Source organism: Typopeltis vanoorti, chromosome 4, assembly GCF_054136105.1.
Source record: "Typopeltis vanoorti isolate ZY-2024b chromosome 4, IOZ_Tvanoo_1.0, whole genome shotgun sequence".
Taxonomy (NCBI): Eukaryota; Metazoa; Arthropoda; class Arachnida; order Uropygi; family Thelyphonidae; genus Typopeltis; species Typopeltis vanoorti.
In genome coordinates, this window is record NC_143552.1 from 8,459,317 (window position 1) to 8,485,522 (window position 26,206).

Here is a 26,206-nt window from a genome sequence, read left to right on the forward strand (position 1 = left end):
CCAACCTTACCATGAATGAATTTCCTCGAAGACTCGTCCACAAGATACTTTTCTCTGAACCCCGACAAAGACAACAAGATGAGGTACGTTATATTTCTACCATTGTTATTCCATACTTAGGGACAGTTTCCAATAAGAGTGCTAGACTCCTTAGACCACATAAAATAAGAGTGGCCTTTAAACCGACAGAAACGATCAGACAATTCTTAAGATCTCCAAAAGATAGCCATCCTTTCTCCAAATATGCTGGAGTTTATAACATACCATGCTCGTGCGGTTTGAATTACATCGGCCAAACTTCAAGGAGCCTTGAAATTAGGCAAAAGAACACATAGGTGACGTCAATAATAACAGAGAAGAAAAATCGGGGTTAGCTTTTCATTTCTCAAGAACGAACCATACCGTAGAGTGGGAAAGAAGCACATTCCTTACATGGAGGAGGACTTCCGCTCCCGAATTTTTAAGGAGGCCACAACAGTTGCCCGCTGTATACAAAACCTTTACCGGAACCAAGGACTAATCTTGCCCGTGATCTGGAAGACCCTTATTAGATCCTTCAACTTGCCAGAACTGAATTATAGTGCCAACTATAGAACGTTCCTAAATAACAACAAGTGATATCATCCACGCTCTATGAATGTATTGTACGCGCTCTGTTCTTTGTTTAATATAATTGGAATCGGTTGATTATAGTTTGTAACAGTTTTTTACTTTTTAGTGCCGTACATCAGTTATGTACCCTGAGGATGCCAACAGACTTAGTTGGTGAAACTAGTTGGTATAACTTAGTTGTTATTATATGCACTTGATCAATATAATCCCAATAAAAGTATTTCCAGAGCTTTTTGGTCAAGAAAATTAAACGTTTTTTAACACTTATATACTTTGCTATACGAGTTGTCAACCAGGTGCAACCATTAAGTTGCACCTGGTTGACAACCTCCCCCACCTTTGCAACGAGTTGCCCGAGATTGTACTATGTACTAGGACTACTTGCATTAGCTCACGCTAGTAATTCGCCGATACTTTATAGTTTACTATATTCGGCATGAAACTCTCTGATTCCGATCTTTGAGTTTCTTATTCGGTTTTAAAACAATGTGGGATTTAATATCCCCTTAATTTGAATAATGTTTATATCGCCGAAATGAAGCCTATTGGCTATTTATATTTAAATAACTTAATGGTTGCACCTGGTTGACAACTCGTATAGCAAATTTTATAAGATCTTTTCGCTATACCCTTTGGTATCTTTTGGTCTAGCTACTCACTGATGAAGCCTCAAAAAAGGTTGAAACCGGTCTGGGTAGTAACCTCCCACCATAATGTAATAACAGCATGCATTTCCTAGGAAATGTGTTTTTACATTATGGAAAATACCTAAGAATAGCGATCTGAACTTCCCCCACCTTTGCCATGAGTTGTCCGAGATTGTACTACGTACTAGGACTACTTGCATTAGCTCACGCTAGTAATTCGCCGATACTTTATAGTTTACTATATTCGGCATGAAACTCTCTGATTCCAATCTTTGAGTTTCTTATTCAGTTCTAAAACAATGTGGGATTTAATATCCCCTTAATTTGAATAATCTTTATATCACCGAAATGAAGCCTATTGGCTCTTTATATTTAAATAACTTAATAATTTAAAATAAAAATTTAAAAAAATGGAACAGTATACAGAAAAAAGCATAGAAAAAATTCCACAATGTGCCACTGAAGTTGTAGTAAGATAACAATGGTCATTTAAATCCAAAAGTTAAAGGTTGGAGGGTGGGTGTAAAGCCCTAGGAAGGATTAACAGATTTGAGAAGTTGTTGGTAATAAGGGAGCTAAGACCTACTCAAATTAGGATGATCTAATAATGCTTTGCGGCATTCTTTATAAAGCCATTCCTTGTAGAACATGCCCCCTTCACTAAACAAGGATACTTTTGAAGAATATCAAAATCCTAAGAATAAATTTCTTATGGCTCTGTAAAGTCAACTGTGAAGCATCATAAAATCATCTTAATCTGAATATTTCTCCTTATAAGAATAGTACTTCTCCAAAATTCTGATCTCTCATATATATATGTGTGTGTGTGTGTGTGACTAGGAATTAACTGACAATTGTTAATCATACTAGAGCTCTAGTGGCACATGGTTGAATATATATTTTTCTTTTTTAATTTCTGTTAGGTTTGTACATTACCCTGTTTTTTTGTTTTTTTTAATTGAAGATGCATCAGTGAAACATCAGTGAAAATTTTTATACCAATAAATGTTTATTTTTGTAAAGTTATTCTTATTAATTTAGTTGCAACCAGGGAAATGTTGCTCCATAATTATAGTCCTTCGTGGACTGGCATTATAAGGAGGGGAGGTACACATTGTTGCATACAAAGCTCATTAAACCGAACTTTAAACTTGTCTGCATTCACCGCATTCTGGCATTGCATTCCACTTGCTAATCACTTTCCATGTAAAGAATCTACTCCTCACTTCCTTGCACACACACTCTTCTTATACAGTTTCCACGAATGGCCTGTTGTACTTCTACCTCTTTTCCATGCTATGAAATTTTCTTCCACATTAACCCAGTAACAACCCTTGAACAACTTATATGTCTCAATTGTATCCCTCTCCTCCAACTAATTCACATGGCTTTGCCAATTGCATTCCCTCCATTTGACTTCATTCCCACATTTCAAAGGCCAGCTATCATCATCATAAAATACCTGATATATAACCTCTAAGGGTGTACAGGATATGATAGTACTACATGAAAAATTACATCATTACTAACTTCCTATCTACAGTTTTCCTCCAAATCAGTCTGTTACCTGTCAAGACTCCAACATTATCAGATCTTATATTTCTATCTTCTAAGGCACTTTTTACCGTATCAATCCACCTATACATCTTGGCCTTCCTTTGGATCTTTTTTCTGCCAACCTGGCAAAGAACACTTGTTTTGCTAATCTTTCTTCTCCCATTCTATTTAAGTGACCATATCACCTGAGATTAGCTCTGCTAATGCATTCCTGGATGCTGACAATGTCAAGTTCTTTCCTAATATCCTCATTTTTAATATGATATTGCCATTGATGCCATCTATTCATGCCCCTAATCTTTCTCAGGACTCTCATATCTGCAGTCTCTAGTCTTTGGTCAAGTGTTTTACTTCTGACCTAGCTCTCAGATCCATAAATTAAAATTGGCTTGAATACTGTCTTGTATAGAGATAATTTAGTGTTTTGGATAATTTCTCTCTTATTCCATATGAATTTATTCAGTTGACTTCCTACCATACCATTTTTGTTGATTCTGTTGTCTATTCCCATATTTAATTGAAAATCTTCACTAAAAATCATGCCTAAGTAGCTAAAATGTTTTACTTGTTCTATAGGTTCTCTATTCAAAATGCAGTTGATATTTTCAATGTTTCTGCCTATTTTCATTGTCTTTGTCTTTTTAATGCTGACCTTCATACCATATCTATTACAACAGTTATTCGCTTTAGTCAGGGAAACTTGTAGCGGATTTATTTAGAAGAGTATAACATTATCCTCATAAAGCAAAGAGCTCTCCAATTTTGATATCAGGTTTAATATCACTTTCCTTCATAGTGCAAGCATAATGATATAATGCCCCATTGACACCATATAACTGTAGCTTTTCGAATAGCTTCTCTCTTGGTACCTTTTCACGTGCCTTTCCCAGATCTACAAAACTTAAATACAGATCTTTGTTATATTTCCATGATTTCTGAACTATCTGTCTTAAAGTGAAAATCTGGTCCTGATTGCCTCTATTTGGCCTGAATCCAGCTTCTTCACCAAGCCTCTCTCCTTCTCAACCGTTTCTCAAGTGTACTGGCATAAATCTTACCAGGAGCATTCAGTAGAGAAATACCTCTGTAATTCTCACATTCAGTTTTATCTCCCTTTTTATATATGAGTACTATGAGTGCCCTACTCTAATCATCTGGAATTAGTCCTTCTGTCCAGGTCTTCTGAACTATGAAGTGCAGCCACTGTATGACTTTTATACCTCCATACTCGAGCATTTCTGGTTGAATATATGACTACTTTAGCAGCCTTTCCACATTTCAGCGAAGCAGTTACGCCATACTTCAAGGATATCCTTTTCTCCAGTTTTCATATTACTTTCATCATCTCTAATTCCTCAACAACCTCCAGTATATCTTGTCACCTTGTTGATATTCATTTTCTATGTTCTTACCAAAGTCCTCCGATGACGTTTGTTTAGCTAGTTTTACACAGTGTTTAGCTTTCTTAACTTTTTCTCTGTATTTTCTAAGAGCACAAGCTGACTTATTTGCTAGGAACTTTTCATATGCTTTCTTCTTTTCTTTCACTGCATGTTTAACTTCCTGTGTCCACCATGGAGTTCTGATTTTTCTATCCTTGCAGTCAACCTCTCCACATGCCTCTCTGGCTGAATCAATCAATGTTTTCTTTAGGGCTTGCCACTGAATCTCTAAGGTTCAGTTACTATCCTGTTCTTGAATAATGTTTGTGTATTTTAGTCTGAAGTTCACATCTGAGAGCTGCTCAACTTTTATTCACTTTAAAACTTTCTTACATGTTATTCTTTTCATTATGAAATTCAATTTTATCCTGCCCAAGACTAAATGGTGATCATTTCCAATTTCAAATCCTCTGTACACTCTGGTGTCCTGCACCAGGGAGAAAATATCACTATCAATAATAACATAGTCAATGAGACTTTTCTTATTCCTTGCCTCTTCTCTCTATGTGAATTTGTGCACATTTTTATGTTGGAACATTGCATTAGTAATAACCAGTCCATGTCCTGAGCAGAAATCCAACATTTCCAAATTTTCCCAATATATTTTTGTATGTCTGAGAACCATTTTTTACTCTACTATTTAGATCCCCAACCAAGACCAACTTTTCCTTTTTCATTGTGTCAGTTGCTTTCTCTAAAGCCTCAAAAAATTCCTCCACTTCTACCTTAGTATAACTTTCTGTGGTACCATAGGCACAAATAAGTCTCATTGTCCAGTTCCCCATTCTTATGTTTGCCCACATCAATGTACTTGAGAATACCTGCCATCAAGAAGATTAGCCTCATATTTAGTGTTGAATACTGTGGCTACTCCTTCTTTTCCTTGTCATTGTCTGAATATAAAATTTTGTATTTATTGCTCAGAAAGATCTCACCAGTTTTTGCCCTTTTTGTTTCAGTCCCCTATTATGTCAATCTGGTACTTATCCAATTCCTCAGCTAGCTCCATTTCTTTGCCATTCAGGCTTCTTATGTTGATTGTACCGATCTTGAACTCTGGTGATATTAAGTTGGGGTGGGTTTTAGGATTTGTTCCAGTAGCTGACTTTTCACTGTTTTCCCTGGTTCCCTGGCGGAAACAACAGGGGCCTTGTTTGATTGGGCAGCTCCCCGGCTAGCATGAAAGTCTGTCATGTTGTACCATCATTTTTTATTTTGGTTTAAGCCAATAAGAATACAATTTGGTCAGCTAAATCCCAAATTGCCAGCCCATCCTCATTCATTCAGTATCCAGGTAGATACCTAACAGGGTGCACCACGAGAAGGTGCGGATTAGACATTAGGTCAGCAGCCCTGATCGGTTCTCCACATTCATTTAAAGGCTGTGTGGAGGTCTCCTCTCAGTTATATAGCTTTGATCTTTAAGCATCCCCTTAAGACCAGCTATTATCTTAGTAAATAGAAAGTAAATAGACCCTTTCTAATAAATTCTGATCATAAAAACTAGATGCTCAAATCTGTGCAGAACATTATGAAGGCCTTATATAATGGAACCATAACCTCTTTATTTTTGCCAATCAAGGCTCTTCACATCCTTGCCTTAATTCATTGTGACCCTGAACTTCAGGTCCTTGTCTACCTGTACTCCCAGGTCTCTCATCTCCTCTATTTTCTTAAAAATTTTGCACCAAGTGTAAGTGTAAATGTGCACAAAAGATCATTTTGTGCACACATTTGCACAAAACGATCTTAAAAATGATAGCAAGATGATCAGTGATGTAAATCAGTGAGACCTGGCAGGTGACCAGTAGGTGGAAGAAGAGAATGTAGTTGAAATGAGGGTGTTCACTTGCAAATGATATAGCAAGATCAAAAACTCACTGATCTTGGGGGAGGGGGGGGCACAGAAGGTAATCCAAGTATTTGGGAATATTAGTAAATCTAGACTGAGGTGATTTAGTCATGTTATGCAGTGAGACAAAAGCTATGTGGGAAAGAGAGTGCTGGAGATGAAGCCACCAAGCAAAAGAAATAAGGGGAGACCCAAACAATGATGACTGGACAGCTTGAGAGGGGACCTCCAAGACTTTGGTCTAGAGGAGAACATGATCTTAAACAGAACTGAATGGAGAAGTTTGATCCACTGCAGTGATTCCACTTGAGTGAGAATGAAGCTGAACAAGAAGTGTACACTTTGCATTCCATCATTGCTTACTAAATTTCAGAACCTTACAATTTGAGCATTACCCTGATTAGTTCTGCTCATTTTCCCCCTCATACAATCTATTCAAGTCCTCCTGTGGTGCCATAAAATCTACTTACTCATCATTGTTCTCCACTTAAATCCATCCGAATATTATTAACTCACATGTTGAACAACAGTGCCTTGAAAACAGACCCTGTGGCACACCACTAGTGACTTTTCTCTTTCAGGATATGACACTCAGCAAGTTTTACTTCAAAAATAAACATAGTGTTTTAATTTATTTCCCTATACGTCGTTTTGACTTTTTGTAGTATTTTTGATGTGTATTGAGAGGGGAGGCAAACTCAGGGACTGCCCAGGTAGCAAAAGTTCTAGCTACGCCACTTCCCCTACCCCTTGTACAACTTGCTGATACCTATCTTGCTAGTGTGTTATCCACACCTGTCTGTTTTAAGTGACAATCTATTAAAAGCTTTTGTAAAATCTAAGTATACTATTACATATATGTGCATCTTCTCTGTCCAATGCATTCATCACCTTATTCATAGCACATAAGCAACTTTGTAAAACATGATCTCCTTTTAATAAGTCCATGCTGAAAGTCAAAGAGAATGCTGCTGTTCTCTGTATCCTAGCTCTCACTAACCTCTCCTGCACCTTAACCACAACTTCAGATATTCAGATTGGCCTATATTTCATAGCCACAACTTTATCATTGCAATTGCCTTAGCAAAGTGGAACACTTTCAACTTCTTTCCATTCCCTGATGAGGATGAATTACCCTAATGAATTGTTTGTTGAATACCTCGGCTATATCCCCTGCAGCAGTTACCATTCTACCATCTTCATTCATTAACATCATCTTACCATACTCTTTCTTTCTTCTGCTTATCACATATTGGAGAAACTCTCTAGAATTTTTCTTGGCCTGCTCTTTATACTTTTCATGAAAGTGACTATTACTATTATTCATCTTGTGCTGCTTCCACAGTATCTTCTTCTGACAGATTTCATAATACTTTTAATTTTAATATCTTTATTCAACCTTTTCACCTTTGGAATACCTTCACACACATTGATGTGTGTGAAGATACAATACAGAAGAGACAATACAGAGCAATGTGCTCCGTGTAAACCAGGTTGATAAATCTAAGCAAAGTGAGCACTAGGATCTATCATGTTCTGTACAATAAAGAACCTTTCAAACGCAAAGTGAGCTATTTCTCACAGAAACTTCATAACATAAATAAAAGATGCCAAGAAATTGCATTCTTGGTTTAATCCTTTATCCAAGTGTAAGCAAACAAAGTTTGCATATGAAGTAACTTTACAACTGGGCAACTCATATATAGAAGCTAATAACTTCACATCACTTGCCTTAGTATCCGATAATGCAGAGCACATAACCTTACGACAGTGATTCTCAACCTATGGGGCATGCCCCCAAGGGGGGGGGGGGGGCATGAAGAAAGTGGAAATCAAAGAAAAAACTGAAAAACTACTTTGTTGAAATAAAAGCATTTAATGAAACTATTTATTGACACAAAAACAATATTAAAACAAAATCATAAAATACACTCTGAAAATAAAATAATAAAATGTATAAAATCCATTGTATGAATAAACTAGTTACGCTTATGGGAACATATCAATATTGCAAAATATACTGAGCAAATAATTAAAACTATACAAAATTAATAACGGAAAACTCACGCACAAAGATTATTTAATAGTATAATTTTTTCGCCGGTGTCACAGGCATCTTCAGCACATTTTAAGCTCAAATTAAACAATAACTGACAATTCCAAAAAGCGCTACCTGAGTAGCTGGTGTAAGATAACTAAAAAGGTCAATAAATTTCCTAACAAAAAAAAAAAAAAAAAAAAAAATGTATACAATAAAAAGTTAGGAAAGATTAGCTGATTTATAAAGTACTATCTCCCATAAAGGGGATAGATGTAAGCCATCGGATCTGTTTAAGTTAGGAGAATGAAGTAAGTTTCATTGTTTCTTTATAAAGGCATTCCACGAGGAACCGACTTTGGTGAAGTACTCTTGTCTTTCTCCAATGAACTCTATGTCTAGTTAAGAGGGCATGTTCTGCAAGTCCAGACTTTTCAGGTTTAAAGTATTCAATATAAGATTGGTGTTCTTCTAGCCGAATAGAGGCAGATCTTCCTGTTTGTCTGAAATAAGATAATCCACAAAAGCACGGAATCTGGTAAACACCTGGATAATTAAGATGTGGAAGCTTGTCCTTAGGAGAAGTGAGAAAGTGGAGATTTTTCTAAACGGTCGAAAGGCAACAAAAATATTCAGTGGTTTTAAAACTTTTGCTATACGTTCACTAATGCCTTGTACATAAGGGATAGGAATATGCGTTATTTCTTCTGTGTTTGAAGAGGAAGACATATTAAAACTACTCAAAGCTCTTTTAATGAAGCAATTCTTATAACCATTAGGTAGAAAGGAAGAAATTATATATTGCAGTTCTTTCTGTAAAAGATCGTCTGAAGAACAAAAGGAGTGGACCCGATGAACCAGTGTTTTAATAGTTCCTGCCTTTTGACTGGGATGGTGATGAGATTCAGCATGGATATAATTGCTTCATTAAAAGAACTCTGAGTAGTTTTAATATGTCTTCCTCTTCAAATACAGAAGAAATAATGCACATTCCTATCCCTTATGTACAAGGCATTAGTGAATGTACAGCAAAAGTTTTAAAACCACTGAATATTTTTGTTGCTTTCGACCATTTAGAAAAATCTCCACCTTTCTCACTTCTCCTAAGGACAAACTTCCACATCTTAATTATACAGGTGTACCAGATTCCGTGCTCTTGTGGATTATCTTATTTCGGACAAACAGAAAGATCTGCCTCTATTCGGCTAGAAGAACATTAATCTTATATTGAATACTTTAAACCTGAAAAGTCTGGACTTGCAGAACATGCCATCTTCACTAGATGTTCATTGAAGAAAGACAAGAGTCCTTCACAAAAGTCGGTTCCTCATGGAACGCCTTTATAAAGAAACATGTGAAACGTTACTTTATTCTCCTAACTTAAACAGATCCGACGGCTTACATCTATCCCCTTTATGGGAGATAGTACTTTATAAATCAGCTAATCTTTCCTAACTTTTTATTGTATACATTTTTTTTTTTTTTTTGTTAGGAAATTTATTGACCTTTTTAGTTATCTTACACCAGCTACTTAGGTGGCGCTTTTTGGAATTGTCAGCTATTGTTTAATTTGAGCTTAAAATGTACTGAAGATGTCTGTGACACACAGGCGAAAATTATACTATTAAATAATCTTTGTACATGAGTTTTCTGTTATTAATTTTGTATCGATATGTCTACTCATGGTATACCTCTTTTAAAACTTAATTAAAACTAAACAATAACAATATGAATCTAAAAATTCCTTTCTTGGGCCTGTGTTGTGGAGAAAAGATTTTCATATGATAGTAATACACTGGAAATTGACACTCTTAGTTCTCATTCTATATTTAACCTAGATTTATATCTTGTTTTTAAGGCAGCACTGCAGAAAACCCAATTTCACAAAGATAAGATGTTGGAAATGGCAAAAGTGCATGAAAAGCTCTTGACTTTACTGCAGAAAATTCATCATCAACACCGGCCCAAAATTCAAACAGCGATTTAGATGCAAATTGTCTTTTGATATCATCGCTTGAAGTCTATAAATTGTTCCTCTTCTTCAAAGGAGAAACCTTCAGGGGTAATTTGAAATGGATTTCTAACCCACTTGTACATTGCCATTATGTTGTTGATGGCTATAAAATAGTTTCTAAACTTCTTCATCAACATTGTTAAACGATTTTCAATAGTTGCAAATAAAACTTTGATGTGTTGCTATTCTGCCTTTTAGGTTTTTGATAAATTCATCCACATTTGCAAACATTTCTAATTTTTGTTGCTTTACCTTTTTGTTCCCATAACTCTAGTTTTTTACAAAAGAACAGTAACTCCCTATATGCAAGAAAGAACACATTAGACACATTAAATATAACCATTATGGTGAAGCAGGCCTCTCAGATCACGCACTTAACACCTTACACCAAATCAACTGGAAAAGCACCTACTCCTTACACCGCACAAAAACCTGGTACGAAAGAAAAAAAAAAAAATTTAAGGAATCCTGCGAAATCCTGATAAATCACCCAAATATCAATAACAAAGATGGCATGAAAATTCCAAGGATCTGGATGGCACACATTCAGCCTACCTAATATGAAAGTTTCAACATAAGTCAGGACTCTAGCCAATCCGCTAGTATTAGAAACCATTCCACTCCAACTGGCTGGAATGATGTTAATATATGTATATAGTAGACAACACAAATAATAGGACTCTAGCGTTGATGTACAATTTTTTATGTTTAATTTTTTTTTTTTTTTTTTTTTTTCACCAGAGGTCAGGCCAACAATTGTCGTAGCGGTTGGTCAATGTCTTTAACGAACCAGTTTGATTGTAGTATAGCTTGTTCCTGTGCATATTTGTATGCTCCAGAAGATGACCTTGACATAAAGTCGAAACGTCGAATTGTAGATAGATTTTAGTTATATTAAACTAAAGTTTTTATTCAAACACGGTAGTTGTCTCCATAATTTTCAAAATGCTTTTGCAGCATTTGGATTGCTGTATGGTGCTCCAAGCCCTTAAATAGGAATACTTTAATATTGATCACCCTGTATATGCAGATTGTGAGGGTTTTTTTTATGTAGAGGGCCTTCTCATAATGAGTTCTTGAAGTACTGAAATGTTAAGTTAAAAATAAAATAAAAATAAAAACTCAGTTGTTTATTTTTTTTCTTTTCTTTTTTTAAATCATGAATTTATTTCCTTTTATTTGAGGTAGATGTTTAAAAACCTGTATTTTTATTAATGGATTTTTCCTTCACATTCCTGACATGTTTTTGCTTTATATTCCACACATACATATTTCATGGTTACACTTGATACATTAGATATTCATCATCTGTTTGCTTTTTGAAGGCAGTTTATGTTGAGTTCATCTGTAAAAGGCAGTAAATCTACTATAAATCTCAAAATCTTGCTTTATACTATACTATACATATATCTCTCCAACCCATTATGATCTCCAGTAATCAGAGAGGTACTTAAAAATATATGGATCACATTTTCCTCTTAGAGGTAAGCTGGTCCATACCATGATATTATATTTTGGCTGCAAGTAGAGTTCTTAAAATTTCCCAGGTTATTAATCAAATCCTGAAATGAAAATGATTTGATTAATAACCTGGGAAATTTTAAGAAGTAGTATATTCAGAACAATAAAGGATAAAAAAACTTTCAAATATTAGAGCAGATCAAGAAAGCTTATACCTGTTGTTAGTTTTCTCAAAATCTGGTCAAAATTACATTATTACAGTGTTTTCAAAATGATTTATTTGTTATGTCTGAAGTCCATTATTGCATGCATTACATTTTCTTCATGAGTTGAGTACATGCTTATTGGTTTTAATTTATTTATTTTTATGTCATTTCCACACATTGAAAAGATGAGTAGTATATGTGGTTAAGGAGAAAGTTAGAATCTGTTGATATATATATATATATATATATATATATATATATATATATATATATATATATATATTTCTTAAACATTTAAGTGTATTCCTCTGAGAAAACAGCAAGAAGGTGCTCCAAAGAATAGAGATAGTTAGAATGAAAGAGAAGGGTGAAAAGTTGTTTTGGTAAGTTCCTGAAACTGAGCCATGTGTGGAAGATAACTAGCAGCTGCTTATGTTTTAATAATCTTAAAGGAAAATGAAGGGTGGATCATAGCCAATTCAGTAAAAAGTACCATGAGTAGATGTTTATGACAATGAAGGCTAGTGGTGTGAATAATAATCACAGTTCATGGAAACTGAGGTGAAATAGTTTTTGTAACTAATAAGCCAAGACTGTACTTTGGTAGCATTATTTCACAAGTTTGCCTCACCCAGCTGGAATGTGAAAGATCATTTAAGACATTAGTTATGGAAGACCTAGTTATAGCTTGTGGTATTTGAGCCATGCAAGGTTTGGCAAATGAAGATTATCACTGTAGTGTACTTTCATAAGCTGTTTAATAACAAGAAATCCTATTCATAAACTATGGATAGGATTTCTAGGAAGCGAGAGATGGTCATTTATATATAGGAAGAAGGTTATGGATGAAGATACATAGCCCTGAATTACTCTGGCATTGGTGCAGAAATCTGATTAGAAGAAACCTGAAACCGAACTGTAAAAAGTAGACAATAAGATAGTAGTTGCAGTCAGAAATGCTCTGGAAATACCAGATAACCAGATAAGTTTCTCCAAACTATTCCACGACTTCTGATCGAAGGTGGGCATGTTATTTGAGAGATCTGTAGAGATCAGTAGTGGCATTATCCTTATTGCTGGTCACTTGAATTAACAGGATGACCTGTTATAGGTGAAGAAGTAGACTGTTGATTACCTTCTATGTAATTTTTGAAAGAACTGAAGAAATGGTAATGGAATAGCTGATGGTTTACCCCTCTCTTTTTTTAATGGCCAGAATAGAAGCTTGCTCTTCTATTATAGGATAGATCCCAGATGAGTTTGAAAAATTTTAGAAATGGTATCAGATGGATGTTCATCTTGGAGTACAAATTTTCATAACTTTTTTTGGATATACTGTTTGGACCAGAAGATATGTTAATATCCAGGCTATTAAGGATTTTTCTGATGCCCATCTAGACCAAAATACCAGATAGGCATATGTGTGTGGACAACTGTGTGAAGCTGGAGTTCTTCTCTGGGGCCATTTACAGTATGTTGATTTTGTTTATTTTACTGGAATAAAGAGCCAAGAGGCTTCACTTCGGCAATGCAAAATTACACAAATTAAGTGGATATTGAATCCAACATTATTTCAAAGCCGAATATATAAAAACTACAAAAGTTTCGTGCCAAAGATCTGCCGAAACTTGTATAGAAACCATACAAGTTTCGGCAGATCCAAGTGTAAGCAACCTTTCAGGACAGGGGCAACTCGTGGCAAAGGTGGAGTAAGTTCTGATCACTTTCCTTAGTATTCTCCATAATGCAAGCACATCTCCTTGTGGACATGTATAATGCTATGCATTATGGGAAGGGGTTACTACCCAGACCAGTTTGACCTTTGCCCCTGTCCTGAAAGGTTGCTTACACTTGGGTCTGCTGAAACTTGTATAGTTTCTATATTCGGCACAAAACTCTTGTAGTTTCTATATATTCTGCTTTGAAATAATGTTGGATTCAATATCTACTTAATTTGTATAATTTTGCATCACTGAAGTGAAGCCTCTTGGCTCTTTATTCCAGTAATTCTTAGTACCTTTTAAAATGTGACACCTTTTGCCAACTCGTATCGGAAAGAATGACTTCTACATCACTTCAACTTGGGCATTTTGCATCTGGGTCAGGCACCCACTGATGAGACCTCAACGAAGGTCGAAACCGGTCTGGGTAGTGACCCCTTCCCATAATGCATAGCATCATACATATCTGCAAGGAAATGCGCTGCATTATTGAGAATACTAAGGAAAGTAATCAGAACTTACTTCATCTTTGCCACGAGTTGCCCTTGTCCTGAAAAATTGCTTACTCTTGGATCTTCCAAAACTTGTATGGTTTCTATATTCAGCACAAAACTCTTGTAGTTTCTATATATTCAGCTTTGAAATAATATTGGATTCAATATCCACTTAATTTGTATAATTGTTTATTTTATTTTATTTATTTATTATTATTATTTTTTTTTTTTTAATTGCCTTAGCACATTAGTTCGAGAACCAAGACATTGGTAGCATGGTGACTGAAGGCCTTCATTTCAGCAAGAATTAGTTTGGCTGTTTGCTTTAGAGTGGGATTTCCATCCAAGAGAAGGAAACCATAAGAATGTGTGTGCATATTTCAGTGCTAATCCTACCCATGAAAATTTGCAAATCTATAGTACCTTGGTACTGTGGGTGAGTTGGGTGTCATAAACTTGGTACTTTTTCTTTTCTACTCTCTGACTTGTCAGTGAATAGGAAATGTATAATCTTTTGCCATTCTTTTGAATGTCATATCTAATAAATGCACATGCACAATTATTATTATAGAAGGAATTCCACAAAATATAGTTTGGATGGTTGGGCCTACCTGATGCATAATATCAGGTTTTGTGTGGTGCTCTATCCCTGCAATATGTGTTTGGCATACCTTTGGGGGACATCATCTGCACTGCATATAATGTAAGAATAAAAAAAAAGAGAGAATGAAGTGGGGGGCCCCCCTTGTCTTAAATGCAGGCATCTCTATCTTCTCATTAAACATGGTTATTTCTTGATGCACTATCAAGCAAACTTGCCTCACAGTGCATCAGAAAAAAGCTAAGTTCTCACAAGGAAAAGAATCCCTACTCATTCTTCTAAGGCTTCTGACTGAGTTGAACATTGTCAAAAAAAAAAAAAAAAAAATACCAAACATTTTTACCATTTTGTAATTGGAGGAATTTTTGCATGTACAAGCTGGAAAAAACTTGTTGTAAGTGCAGTAACATTTTTACATTTGTGCACATTCGCAATAGCTGAAAATACACAATAGAATTTTCTTTGATTCTATTTTGATTTGATATACTATTTTTATATGGTAATTAAATGTAGTTTGCAATGTTTTGCTGCATGCACTTTTTGAATAATTAGCAAACATGGTTAAATATTAAAAGTGACTATCACTTCTAAACATCGTTGGTAATCAAGCCAGGGAACTGATAAATATTTTAGTATCTTCTATTCAGCATCATATGCATATCTGCAGCAAGCTTTTGCCTGATTATATATTTTATCATGGAAAAATGATTCATTTACATTGGTGTATTTAAAGGATCTTTGATAAAACTGCAGAGTTATCATTTGGTAATACTCTCCAGATAGTTTTTTTTTTAAGTTTATTGCAATTGTACTAGACAATAGGAGGAATGTATTTCTGAAATAGGCATGTTCATGTTATTTTTATATAATCAGTTAGAGTATTGCCTACTCGAGCACTGTACTGTCTGATAACTAAGCATTGCTAGTCACTAGGGTAATTCAGCATTATTAAATTTGTGTAAGAAAATTATACATGTCAGTTCATGTGTTCTTTTAAACTACAGTTTCATATGTTTGCTATAATATATCACATTTCAAAAGTATCTAATTTTTCAGTATTTGAAGAGCCTGAAGATCCTACAAATCGCAGCTTCTTCTCGGAGATCATATCAAGTATATCTGACGTAAAATTTAGTAACAATGGACGATACATGATATCTAGGGATTATTTATCAGTTAAGGTTTGGGACCTAAACATGGACACAAAACCTATAGAATCTTTCCATGTGCATGAATATCTTCGTTCGAAACTTTGTAGTCTCTATGAAAATGATTGCATATTTGATAAATTTGAATGCTGCTGGAATGGTGCTGACAGGTAATTACAAAATAAAAACGATTTATCACTTTTTCTGTTAATTGTTTATGTATTTTATATTCTTCATATATTTTAACAGAATTGACCACATTGTCAAAAAATTTGCCCAATCATATATTTGTTCATATTTAATGATTAGTAACAATTACATATTTAGAATACTATTACAAAATAAAGAACCAAAAACTACTTGCAGAAATCTTTTTTTGTGTGTGTGTGTGTGTGTGTGTGGAGATATCTATTTGAAGTATAATAGTTATAAAAGTTAATATTGCCATGACTGCAGTCTTGTTTTTAAATAAAATTAGGTAGAACTCCTATAGCCATACCTATTGTTGTTAATGTTAGTTAAAATAAGTGTTACCTTGAAAATAGGTGAGTAGCCAGTCTTCATAATCATAAGGCCTTCACTATTAGCATGCTGAAGCTCTCAATGAATCAAGACCTTTCAGGAGAGTGGGGAGAGAGTATACAGCTATCTCCTGAACCTGACACTGATATTATTGTTCATAATTCATTCTTTTAAGGTTACACAGTGGTCGGCATTCATAGTGAAGAATTTATGGAGACACAACACACTTGTTAGAATAATTACTGCTTTGTTTATCATTAAGAAAGTAACATTCGATGTTTTGACCTCTGTATTGAGGTCATCATCAGGAAAACATACTTATGTTCAAGATACAAGCTACATGACACTACACTATACAAAAATAAAATGAATCTAAATATTTGTTAATTATTTACCCTAGCTTGTCCTCTGATGGCAGGGGGGGGGGGCTACATTAAACAATTTCTCAAGTCCTCCCAAATTAAGATTTTCTTCTGTTCTGGGTTGTTCTGGATGGCATATGGGTTGAAGATGGGTCATCCAAATTCTTGGAATAATTAATCCATCATTCTTGTTCAGATTTGAATGATGTTTCAGCATTCCACATGCTTCTTTGAATTTTCTTTCAAACCGGGTTTTGGTGTGGTGTAGGGACTTGGTTCCTTTCCAGTCAATTCTGTGACATGTTTGGAGTGCATGATCTGACAGGCCTATTTTGCCATAGTGGAGGTATTTAATGTGGCGTTTGTGTTCATCTTTTCTAATTGGGACAGTACTTGCTGTGTCCCATATGTAAGGTAGATTCCAGGTACATTGAATTTTGTAGACCCCTGGGAGGCCACAGTATTGAAGAGGATAATACTGCATTATGTCCACGCTCCCCGATCTTATGGCCTGCCAAAAATACACAAAGCAAACACACTACTACGACTGATAGTTAAAGGAATCAACAACCCTAATTATCACATAGCCAAGAAACTAGCAGCTACACTCAAGGAGTAGGTAAGTCATTCCCTCTCCTACATAAAAAATACAGAACACTTCATAAACAAAATTAGAAACATTACACTCAGTGATGAAGATTTATTAGTCAGCTTTGACATAACTGTCCTTTTCACTACTGTCCTGATCAATGATACTATTCTTCTCTTAAAGAACATATTTCTGCCCAATATCATGGATCTCTTTGCCCATGTACTCCACTACGGGTATTTCGCTTGGAAAAATAATTTTTACCTGCAAAAAGAAGTTACAGCCATGGGCTCCTGCCCCAAATCAACCAAATAGCAAACTTTTACATGAAAGGCTTTGAGTAACGAGCTCTAGATTAGGCCAGCCTAAAGCCAAAGTCTGGCTCAGATATGTTGATGATATTATCACCATTAGGCCCCACAGCCATGAAACATTAAATACATTCCTAAGCTACCTCAACAAACAACACAAACATATTCAATTCACCATCGAGATCAAAAACAATAACTCTCTTTTCTAGACACACTTGTCACATGTCTTCCCTCAGGCTGCCTCTCCTTCACAGTCTACTGCAAACATACTCAAACAGGCTAGTACATACATAAAAATTCATACCAGCATCCAGCACAAAAACTAGGAGTCATCAGCACCCTCAAATACAGAGTCCTAACAATGCTTCAATGAACAAGCCCTGCACCAAGACTTTGAAATTATTAATCAAACTTAAATATGAAGAGCCAATAGGCTTCATTTCAGCGATATAAACATTATTTAAATTAAGGGGATATTAAATCCCACATTGTTTTAAAACCAAATGAGAAACTCAGAGATTGGAATCAGCGAGTTTCATGCCGAATATAGGATAGTGAACTATAAAAGTATCAGCGACTACTAGCGTGAGTTAATGCACATAGTCCAAGTACATAGTACAAACTCAGGCAACTCGCAGCAAAGGTGGTAAAGTTCTGATCGCTATTCTTGGTATTAACCAAATATTTGTAAAAAATGGCTACAACAAACCATCATTTTATATTGCAATTTAAGCCAATAAGAATACAATTTGGTTGGATAAATCCCAAATTGCCAGCCCATCCTTGTTCGTTCAGTACCCAGGTGGATACCTAAGTCTTTGAGTTGTAAGTCAGCAGTTAGAATTGAAGGATGTACAGAAAGATGATTTAATGTTAAATCTGGTGTCAGACAAGGATGTACATTATCCCTTTGTTATTCATTATCTATATGGATCACATTATGAAGGAAAGTGGTATTACACCTACTATCAAAATTGGAGATGTTAATCTCAGCTCTTTGCTTTATGTGGATGATGTTATACTTTTAAATAAAACCACTACAAGTCTGCAAGATTCCCTGACTAAATTGAATAACTGTTGTAATAGATATGGTATGAAGGTCAGCAATAACAAGACAATGAAAATAGGCAGAAACATTGAAAATATCAACTGCATTTTGAATGGAGAACCTATAGAACAAGTAAAACATTTCAGCTACTTAGGCACAATTTTTAATGAAGATAATAAATTAAATATTGAAATAGACATGGTAGGAAGTCAACTGAATAAATTTATATGGAATAAGAGAGAAATTAGTCAAAACACTAAATTAGCTGTATACAAGACAGTGTTCAAACCAGTTTTAACTTACAGATCTGAGAGCTGGGTTAGAAGTAAAACACTTGACCAAAGACTAGAGACTGCAGATATGAGAGTCCTGAGAAAGATTAGGGATGGGAACAGGTGGCATCAATGGCAATATCATATTAAAAACGAGGATATTGGGAAAAAACTTGACATTGTCAGCATCCAAGAATGTGTTAGCAGAGCTAATCTCAGGTGGTATGGTCACTTACACAGAATGGGAGAGTTAAGATTAGCAAAACAAGTGTTCTTTGCAAGGTTGGGAAAAAGACCCAGAGGAAGGCTAAGATATATAGGTGGATTGATATGGTAAAAAGTGCCTTAGAAGATAGAAATATAAGATTTGATAATGTTGGAGTAACAGGTGACAGACTGATTTGGAGGAAAATTGTAGATAGGAAGTTAGTAATGATGTAAATTTTTGATGTAGTACTATCATATCCTGTACACCCTTTGAGGGTACATGTCAGTAATTTGATGATGATGATAATGACTACAACAAAAAAACAAAAAAAGATTACAAGAATGCCATAGCATACATTAGGGACATTTTGGAAAAAATAGAATACTACTTAAATAGAATATTGAGAGAACTTTCAAACCAGTGGCAAAATTAAGACATTTACTTAGCTCTTCCAAAGATCCTCTTCCATACCTTGCCCACCCATGGGTCTACAAAATTCAGTGTACCTGTAACCTACCTTATATAGGGGAAATAGGATGCACCATCCCAATTAGAAAAGATGAACACAAACGGCACATTACCTCCACTATAGTTAAACAGGCCTGTCAGGCCACACACTTCAAACATATCACAAGTAATTAATATAATTACGGCTATTATAGCCTGTTTTTGTTTAGGAGTGTCCCTTATTTTAATACATTGGCTAACATTACCTCAAAAAAGGGATATATATATATATATATATTTTTAGGACATTATGGGTGAGTATAGAAGGCAATATGGCAGAATAAAAGAGGTGGAAAAAATTTTGTACATACCTTGTTTTTGGTTCTATGATGCCTTCCAATTCCAAGATCTTGCTGAAGGTTGTTTATAGGGGGGGGGGAACATGGGGGGTGCGTTTAGACATGGGAAATAAGATTGGAAACCCGGGTTACTATTAATAATATATGTATATTATTTTGTTTAGGGCCACATTTTTTGTGTGTGTGGGGGGGGACGAAGGGGAAGAATGTCCTTATGTGGAAACTGGGACATAATGCCCTAAAAATATATACATACCCCTTTTTTGAGTGATGTTAGCCAATGTATTAAAATAAGGGACACTCCTAAATAAAAACAGGCTATAATAGCCATAATTATATTAATAGTGTTTAAGAGGAGTAGCTTCCCAGAAACTATACTTATATCACAAGTAATTATTCCCAAACGCGTATTGTGGTCTTTTTTGAGATTTAGGGTGAAAAATCCAATCTTCCAGAAGAAATAAATCCTACTTGCCATGGACAAAAATAAACTGATTCAGGAACCAAATGATTCTTCATTTAGTTCATACCTAGAAAAAGTTCTTCTAGTAAGTAAATAAAATAGAGAAAACTTTTTTTGTTTCTATTTATGCTTAATTTTGTAAATCTTCCCAAAGTGTGAGTTTGCAAAACCTGATTTTCTCATTTTTTAGGAATGCGGTGTAATTCATATTATCTTACAAACAAATTGCTGCTGAGGTTTCTTGCCAAAAGTACAATACTTCACAAAAAACCAAGAGCCTTATGAACTAACAATGGGGAATGTCTGTTAGTGAATGAGAATGGTGGCTGCATGTCTGATAGATTTTAAAAAAAGCTGCATTTTTTTATACTAAGCTAAAAAAATAAGTAGTGATTAAAGTTGTATTCTTTTTTCAATTAGATGTAAAAGCATTTATTTTTTAATAAAAAGACTTAATTGATACAACTAATTACATCATAATATATTCCTAGTCATTGTTGATAGTGATATCATAAAGCTGGTTCAAGATAAAAAATGGATATCACATTGAAAAGAACAGTATTTAAAAAGAATTAATGTTGAAGAGCTTTTATAGGTAAATTGTAGACTCAACTATGCAAACATTCTCTTTGTCCCTAACGAAATGTGTCAGCCGTTATATGTAACTTCTCGCTTGCCATATACATAGACTATGCATGCTCACTTTGATGGTTTTGATGGTTTGTTGACAGCTGACAGAGAGAGAGAGAGCGTGTTCAGTATCGGGGGGAATGGAGAAAAACAAGTAGAGAGAGAGAGAATGGAAATTTGAGAATGGCAACCAGAGAATTTTGTTCTTAGGAAGTTTTTAAGAAAATGTGACATTTGGAAGAATATTAATAGAAGATTCCGAAAAGGAATCATAGCATTGTGAATCTTTAAACTGGAAGAGTTGAGACTGTCAACAAGTATTTAGTAAATAAAAGAAGATATTTGGAGTTGACATTCTAATTCTATGTTTGAGGAAACGCTGAATCAAAAGTTTTGTTTTCTGTCTTAAGGATGCTTGATCTATTTGTTATTCTACTGGGGAAAAAAGCATCAGAATTGTAAAATCTGAAACTGTAAATTGGCATAATATGGAGAACTCTACTTAGATATATTGTTTATGAAGTAATAGAAGAAATTTCTTTCTATGGTACAAAAATCAGTCATTTTTGTGTTATATTGAATTGTGAGAGGTAAAAATATTTGTTTATTATAAGAATGTTTATCTCCCTTATGTAGCATAAAATATTATGCTACATAAGGGAGATAAAAAAGGATCCCTTGGAAAATAAGTAAATTGTATGGTTTCCGGAAAGGGCCTAAGAAGAAAACTGATTCAGGTGAAAATTTGTCATTGTGTAAAGAAAGTGCTTAGTCTGGTAGACATGATTAAGTATATGTTAAACAAAGCAGTTAATGAATGAGTCAGAGAATGAATGTTTTTTAGATAAGAAAATCTGTACAGTTTAGACTATTTTTTGAAGGCCTTGGATCCAATTAATTTTATAGTTATTTATGTAATTTTATTTAAAATATATATATATTGTTTTAGTTTAATTAAATATATATGTTTTTGATATGATCTCGAGTCAATTTTCTGGATTCTAAAAGAAATGGAGTTAGAAGTCATTGTATCAATCGGAATGAACTTATGTTATTTACTTAACACCCGTTGTAAAACAATCTCTTTATAGAGATATGGCATAAATGTTGCAGTTGACAGAGTTTATTTAGATAAGCAGACATAATGATAAAATATAAACACATATTTCAGAAATCAAATGCTGTGTGAAACTGGGAGGAATAAGTTGATAACAGATGGGTCATTAATCAAATCTAATTGCCCTCCTATTGAGTCAACTATTTTAAGGAGCTCTGCCCCCCCCCCCCCCATCCCAGATATGAGAGCAGTATTCAATAGATGGGTGGTTTTGTGATTTGTATAAGGTTATTAGCTGTTAAGCAGTGAAGTAAAGTCTTTGGTGAAAGAGAGCCTAGTTGTTTAGAAGTTGAAGAGTGTTTATGTGAGTGATGTGTTTATGCACGGAGAGGCTTGATGTCAGGTTGATTAGAAGAAGAGAAATCTCATCTTGCCTGGAAATTTGAGAGTTATCAAAGCTAACACTGGAAAAAAATGGTTCTTTTTTGTGAGATATAAGACAGAACTGGGTTTTGCTAGCATTGAAATTCATGAGGTTATCTGAATCCCATTGGAGGATGGCTTGGAGATCAGAATTCAGAGCAGTGGTGGTCGATGTTTTCTGTAGGCTGAGTGATTTGTGTACAGTAAGGTTTATCAAATGAAAAGGCAGAGTGCAATTTGCTGACATCTGCAAAACTGTGGCATTAGTTGAATGGTAAGAGGATAAGAAACCATCCATCATCACATGTAGTGTGCATCCAGACAGAAAGCTGGCAATCCAACTGCAGGTCCTGGCAGACCAAACAATGGGAGTTTGCTTAGTAAGCCTTTCTACCAGACCCATCATTGGAGATATCAAGTGCAACTACTTGAGATTCACCAAACTTCTCCATGGCATTTGTCCCTAGATGGATTATATATGTGAATAGTTTATTAGCTGGGTGTAATCAAGGCAGTGTAGGAGTTGGGAATTGATGGTTTTCTCCATTACTTTAGACAGGACTGAGGTATAGTAGCTTGATGGCAGTGGTTTGGCATCCCCCTCCCCCTTGGGAATGCATTGAACATAGGCCTTCGGCTATGGGGCATATATACAGGTGACTTCATAAGTTCTGGTGCACAAACCTTCAGGAGAATTGGGGGAATGCCATCAGGGCCAGGAGAACTTTTTTTGTGATCTGTTTCTGACAAAAGGCCATAGAGGGAAAGTGGTTTGGCATAGATTCTATAAGGTATTGGATTGCATCTACCTTTACAACATACCAAGCATTCACCAGACAATCCTTTAAATTGCTCATATTTAATGGAACAGGGCTTTGCTCCCGATGTGTTTTTCTGACATGTCCCTTATGCTTTCAATGAGGTTCAGATCTGGGCCTTGTGGTTGCCACAGAAGACCGTGCAAGTCGCTTTCATGCTCACTGAACCACTGTTTAATAGTTTGAACAATTGTTGTGTGATGACAGTAGCATTGTCTTCCATGAAACAGCCATCATCTGCTGGATAAAACATCAACATTACAGGATGGACTTGACTTGAACAAATGTTCCGATATTCCATGGAGGACACCCTACCTTCCTGAAATATCAGTAGACCAGTTCATAACAATACTGCCAGAACCTTGTTGTGTTTACCAGGCAAGCTGAGCTCATTGCTTCATGGGGGTCTCCTGTTAAACTCTCTGCCTACTGTTGGTACAGAACAAGATGTACCGGGACTCGTTAAACCACGTAGGTTTTTTTTTTTTTTTCCAGTGTCCAGTAACAGTATTCCTGACACTGTAGATGAACTTTCCAGTTCTTCGTGAAGTCAGTGGCTTCTGTGTAGACATGTGATTGTCAATACCGATCCTCCTCAATTCCCAGCACATGGTTCATTGAGATATGAGTCGGGAACAGCTTTCATTAAATGTTTCAGTTAATTCCTGCACACAGGAAGTTCTGTTTGTCCACACAAGCCTTCTCAGACAACAATGATCTCATTCCTGACAAACGGTTTTAAGACCACAGGACCACAGTTATGCCTCTTGGACAAGCGATGCGAGTTATTTTTCCACTTGTTAACAACCCAGATATATCACCTATTGAGAAACCAGTCAGCTCTACTGTTTTCAAAATTGTGGCTCCAGACAGACAGGTATCCACAATAAATCCTTTATCGAACTACGAAAGATCATCCTTTGTTTTTTCCATTTAATCAATACTATTGATGATTACCAACCAGCAGCATTCTTAAATATTTGCATAGAACACATGGCGATACATGTGACCAAGTGTTTTGTATATATTCTGTGTAAGTGTCGTTTACATATATCTGCATAAAGGTTTCTAATTCAGTGGCTGGTATATTTAGCTGTAGAGGTAAAATATATATCCTCTCACAGTCAAGTTAATCCCACCTTCTCATGATTTGCCTCTTTCCACAAATGGGATGCTGATGCATCTGGCAGGTATTGCTACAGCAAAAACATACCTTCCCTAGCGGGAGAAAATGTCTTTCATCACCTGGTGGAATATCACCATGCTTACTTGAGGCTGAAACTGACTTGCTGCCATGTTCTACTGAGTGATGAAAGACATTTCCTCCAACTAGAGAAAATGTCTTTTTTTTTTTATTTGAACCAGCAGCCAAAAAGCTGCTGGTTCAAATCCCGCCACGGGCATTGATGTTTGTGATTGTCTGTCGAAATACTAGTGGTGGGCAGTAGATAGCTTTGGTGTCATCGCAGTCAGTTGTGGAGACAGAGTTACAGAACAGGTGCCCTCCCTCGATGAGTCGTTGAACTCTCTGAAGGTGTCGTGTAATAATAATAATAATAATCTGATTTCCTGAAATTTTTATTTTTTATTTTATTTTATTTTTTAATATATTTTTTAAATTATTGGTATTATTCACATTGAAGTTTCTGGAACAGAAAACTAAATGGACTAGTATATTTTATTAATCTATTAGTTAAAATTAATTATCTACATAATTCCTGAACAGAATCCCAGAAGCAAGTATTGCAACTCAAGAAAATTTCTTGCAAATCATTTTTGTAATGAAGTTATATGGTGTTCCTTTAATCTGTTACTAAAATTGTCTTTTGTTCTTAATCTTTTCATCTGCTATAGTAAAGCTGTTAAGATTTACAAATAGACTGACTTCTTTGTTAGTGATAGGAACTGTAGGTAGCACCCAGCATTAGCTAGTTTGTAAAAAATTTTGTTTCTACTTATTTGCTGAGTTTTCACTTTTAGGTAAATATTGTTAATGGCATTGGAAATTATTCATAGCAAGATTCTCATAGTTTCCAGATTTTCTGACCTGGTTGGCTGAGTGGTTAGCACATTGCCTGTCCTACCATTGAACTGCAGGTTTCAATCCCACTGTTAGCATGGGCCTATGATTGTCTTTAGGTGGGAGATGAATTTCATCACTCAGTGTCAAACAACTGCACTGCTTATTGGAGCCTTAAAGTAGGCTGGAATCATAGGCCTTGTTAATTTAGTATTAGAGACCAGCTTTTCAAATGGATTTGCCAGCTTACATGGATCTCTATATCTGGTTCACACTTAATACAGATTATATAAAAATTATAAAAGCTTACTATACAAATTCATGAAATTCCTACATTTTTAAGTGTTTTGTACTTGTAAACAGCTTACACTTATCCTATTGCCAACGTTCAATATTCTCTGCCTTAGTTGTATTTAAGGTTGCGACCTGAACATTTTATAATAAACATTTCTTAGCCTTTTCAGGACACAACAGTAGGGAACTGGGAGATTAACTGTGACCAAAGTAATTCAACTAAAGAACCTGTGTTTGCTAAATCAGGTGAATTATTTTGAAGAAAATATTTCAATCCAATTTATTGGCATTTGCCAATTTTTCATAATCCTGTGATCTGAGAATATGAAACATACTTCTTTTTTGTATTGAGGAATCATTCTATATCATGTTGGATGTATTCAAGGACTCTGTTCTTTTCATACAGAAGTAAAAGTTCCAAGTTAACTGAGGTTTGCAAATATAACAAATTTAAAAGCGCAGAGTGATCAAAATTAAAGTATCCCTGTTTAAGGCCTTGTTGAGCATCAGCCAGTGAACCAAATGCTGCAGAACTTTGCAGAAATACATTCTGGGTCATGGGAAAGCAATATCTGAGAGGATGGGTGGGG

At 35.2% G+C, this 26,206-nt stretch overlaps 1 protein-coding gene across 1 annotated transcript in view; it reads left to right on the top strand.

The window, feature by feature from the left end:
- tws (protein phosphatase 2 regulatory subunit tws) overlaps nucleotides 1-26,206 on the top strand; it is a 508,363-nt gene that overhangs the window by 373,542 nt on the left and 108,615 nt on the right. The window contains exon 7 of the mRNA XM_090390994.1: nucleotides 15,702-15,963. Coding sequence (XP_090247120.1) covers nucleotides 15,702-15,963 — 262 coding nt within the window. The remainder of the gene's footprint in view (nucleotides 1-15,701; nucleotides 15,964-26,206) is intronic.